The sequence below is a fragment of the Chaetura pelagica genome, unplaced genomic scaffold, assembly GCF_000747805.2.
Source record: "Chaetura pelagica isolate M959 unplaced genomic scaffold, ChaPel_1.0 scaffold35, whole genome shotgun sequence".
Classification (NCBI taxonomy): domain Eukaryota; kingdom Metazoa; phylum Chordata; class Aves; order Apodiformes; family Apodidae; genus Chaetura; species Chaetura pelagica.
Window position 1 is genome coordinate 92,329 of NW_009953383.1, and position 2,344 is coordinate 94,672.

General features: G+C 63.3%; 1 protein-coding gene across 1 annotated transcript in view; it reads right to left on the reverse strand.

The window, feature by feature from the left end:
- Positions 1-1,510, reverse strand: part of LPXN (leupaxin) — a 1,779-nt gene extending 269 nt beyond the window's left edge. Inside the window, exons 1-5 of the mRNA XM_009998189.1 lie at positions 1,374-1,510; positions 942-1,044; positions 569-868; positions 419-500; positions 66-214 (exon numbers count right to left, since the gene is read on the reverse strand). Coding sequence (XP_009996491.1) covers positions 66-214; positions 419-500; positions 569-868; positions 942-1,044; positions 1,374-1,510 — 771 coding nt within the window. The remainder of the gene's footprint in view (positions 1-65; positions 215-418; positions 501-568; positions 869-941; positions 1,045-1,373) is intronic.
- Between the last annotated feature and the right edge of the window lie 834 nt (positions 1,511-2,344).

Below are 2,344 nucleotides of genomic sequence, written 5' to 3' on the forward strand. Positions count from 1 at the left end.
GGGGAAGGCTGGTACGGCCCGGGGATGCGCGGAGCCCCAGGGCGCTCAGCCCTGCGCCCACTCACCGCGCACACGAAGCACTCGGGGTGCCAGACGCCCTGCAGGGCCGACAGGTAATTGTTCATCACGGGGCGCTGACAGCCCTGGCACTTGGGGGCAAACATGGCCAGGAAGTCCTGGCGGCAGTACGGCTTCCCGCCCTGCTCGTGGAAACCTGCGAAGGGGTGTCAGGGTGGGCACCTGCCGGGGGGCACACGCGGAGTGGGGGTAGTGGGACATGGTCACGGGGTGCCCAGTATGGGAGGTAGGAAAAAGACCACTGGGGGTTGCTGGGTGGGGCAAGAGCTGGGCTATGGGGGGCATACCCGGGGTGGGGGCAATGGGGGCAGTACGCCCACGCTGGTCCCGTGGGACTTACCCTCATCTCCAAACACCTTCCCACAGTGGGTGCAGAAGAAATGCTCGGGGTGCCAGCTCTGGTCCAGAGCCATCAGGACCTTCTGCTGGAAGAGGCCAGGTGAGGCAGCTGGTGGTGTGGGGCGCTGAGGGAGGCTGGGGGGGGTCTCACCTCACGTATGGGGCCGGCACAGTAGGCGCAGCGGGGGGAGAAGTCCTGGTGATAATCCTCCTCGCAGTACGCCTGCCCCTGCCGCTCGCAGAAGGGCTGGGGCCCCAACCCGATGCCACGAGTCCCGGGAAGCGGGGCAGGGGGGCTCACCTTGCCAGCGATGGGCTTGTGGCAAGCGGCACAGGTGCCAGCGGGGGCGGCCGTGATGCCCAACTCCTGCAGGTCCTGGGTCAGGCTGCTCAGCATCTTGCCCAGCAAGGCCTCCGCTGCCCCCACGGCTCCTTGCCCTGCTGCCACCAGCTGCCAGGAAGGAGGTCACTGAGGACTGCAAGTGGGACAGGTCCCCAGCCCTCTCCTGGGGACTAGGGCTCACCTTGTTCTGTATGTGGCCCAGGTCAGCCAGGAGCTCATCCAGCTGCTGGGCAGCTGTGGTGAGGGGGGGTGTGGGCAACAGTGGCTGGGGGGCCAGCACGGAGCTGTTGGGCACAGCAGAGAGTGAGTGATGCTGCAGCTTCCACCGAGGGGGGTGTGCCTAGGACTAAGATCTGTCTACCCCCATGAGACACTGCCCTTTCCCACCACAGGTCAGAGCAGGGGACAGGAGGACATGCTGGCAGGGGGCTGCTGGGAGCCCAGCCCTCCCCCCAGTAGTGCTGTAGGATACAGGATACAACCCCAGCCCCAGTATGCAGAAAGATTGGTTTTTGGGGGTAGATGCAGTAGGCCAGGTGACATCTGGAGCTCACATCCAAGCAAGAGCAAGGCTATCTCTAGATGGCTTTGCTCTCCCATGGCCCCATTTTACCTGTACACTGTCTTTGAAACCTCTCCTGAAGGCTGAGCCCGAGGTGGAAGCTGCACCTGGAAGGACAAACCTTTGTGGCCAACCTTGCAGGATGCTTCCCTGGTGTCCTTCAGTGCCTGCCCATCACCACCACCCATGGCACAAGCTGAGCAGAATTTCAGCCCCACCATCTTGAGGTCTTACCTTCAGGGCCACTGAGGTAGGTGGCTCATGGCCACAGGGGGCTGGGGGCCCAGCTGAGGCTGGATCCTGCTTGCAGAAGCTTGGTGCCTGTGGCAGGCACTCCTCAGAGGCTGGGAGGGAGCTCTGCTCCAGTTCTGCCAGCAACGCATCTGCACAGAGAGACCCAAGTTGGCCACTCCAGGCACTGGCTCCCCTCGCTGCCTGTGCACCCCTGAGCAGTCTTGTGCCCCTTGTGAAACCTTGGGAGCAAAAGTACGGCCACAACAGCTTCATCTAGCCAGATGCCAGGGCCCCGAGGGGCTGTGGTGGCCCTGAGCACCCTCACCTGCACCTGATCCCCAGCATAGGATGCACCCATGGCACTGCACAGCCTTCCTGGGAGGTGGGGCACCTCTGGCAACGGGGGTCCTGCTGCCCCACACCCATCCTTGGCTTATGAAGAAACATCCACCAGCCTTTGAATTCATCCCAGCACAAGCCGTGGCAGAGGAGAGCTGGATCTCAGAGGTTTCTGTGCATCCAGAGCGGTGCTTCCCCCAGGAGGGTAAAACTCTCTCTTTCCTCTTGTACCTCCCACCTCGGCCATCCCTCAGCACCTCTGCCACCTGATGCCAGGAACTGGGGCCTGGCCCAGATTCCCTGACCCCTCTCCCCTCCCCAGGCCAGGGTGACCAGTACCCTTGGACACGATGCTGCAGCCTCAGGCAGGTGCAGCCACGAGTGCATCGCCACTGCCACCCCTTTCCTGACTTCGAGCCTCCTCCAATTTTGGCCCAGCCCTCTCGGGG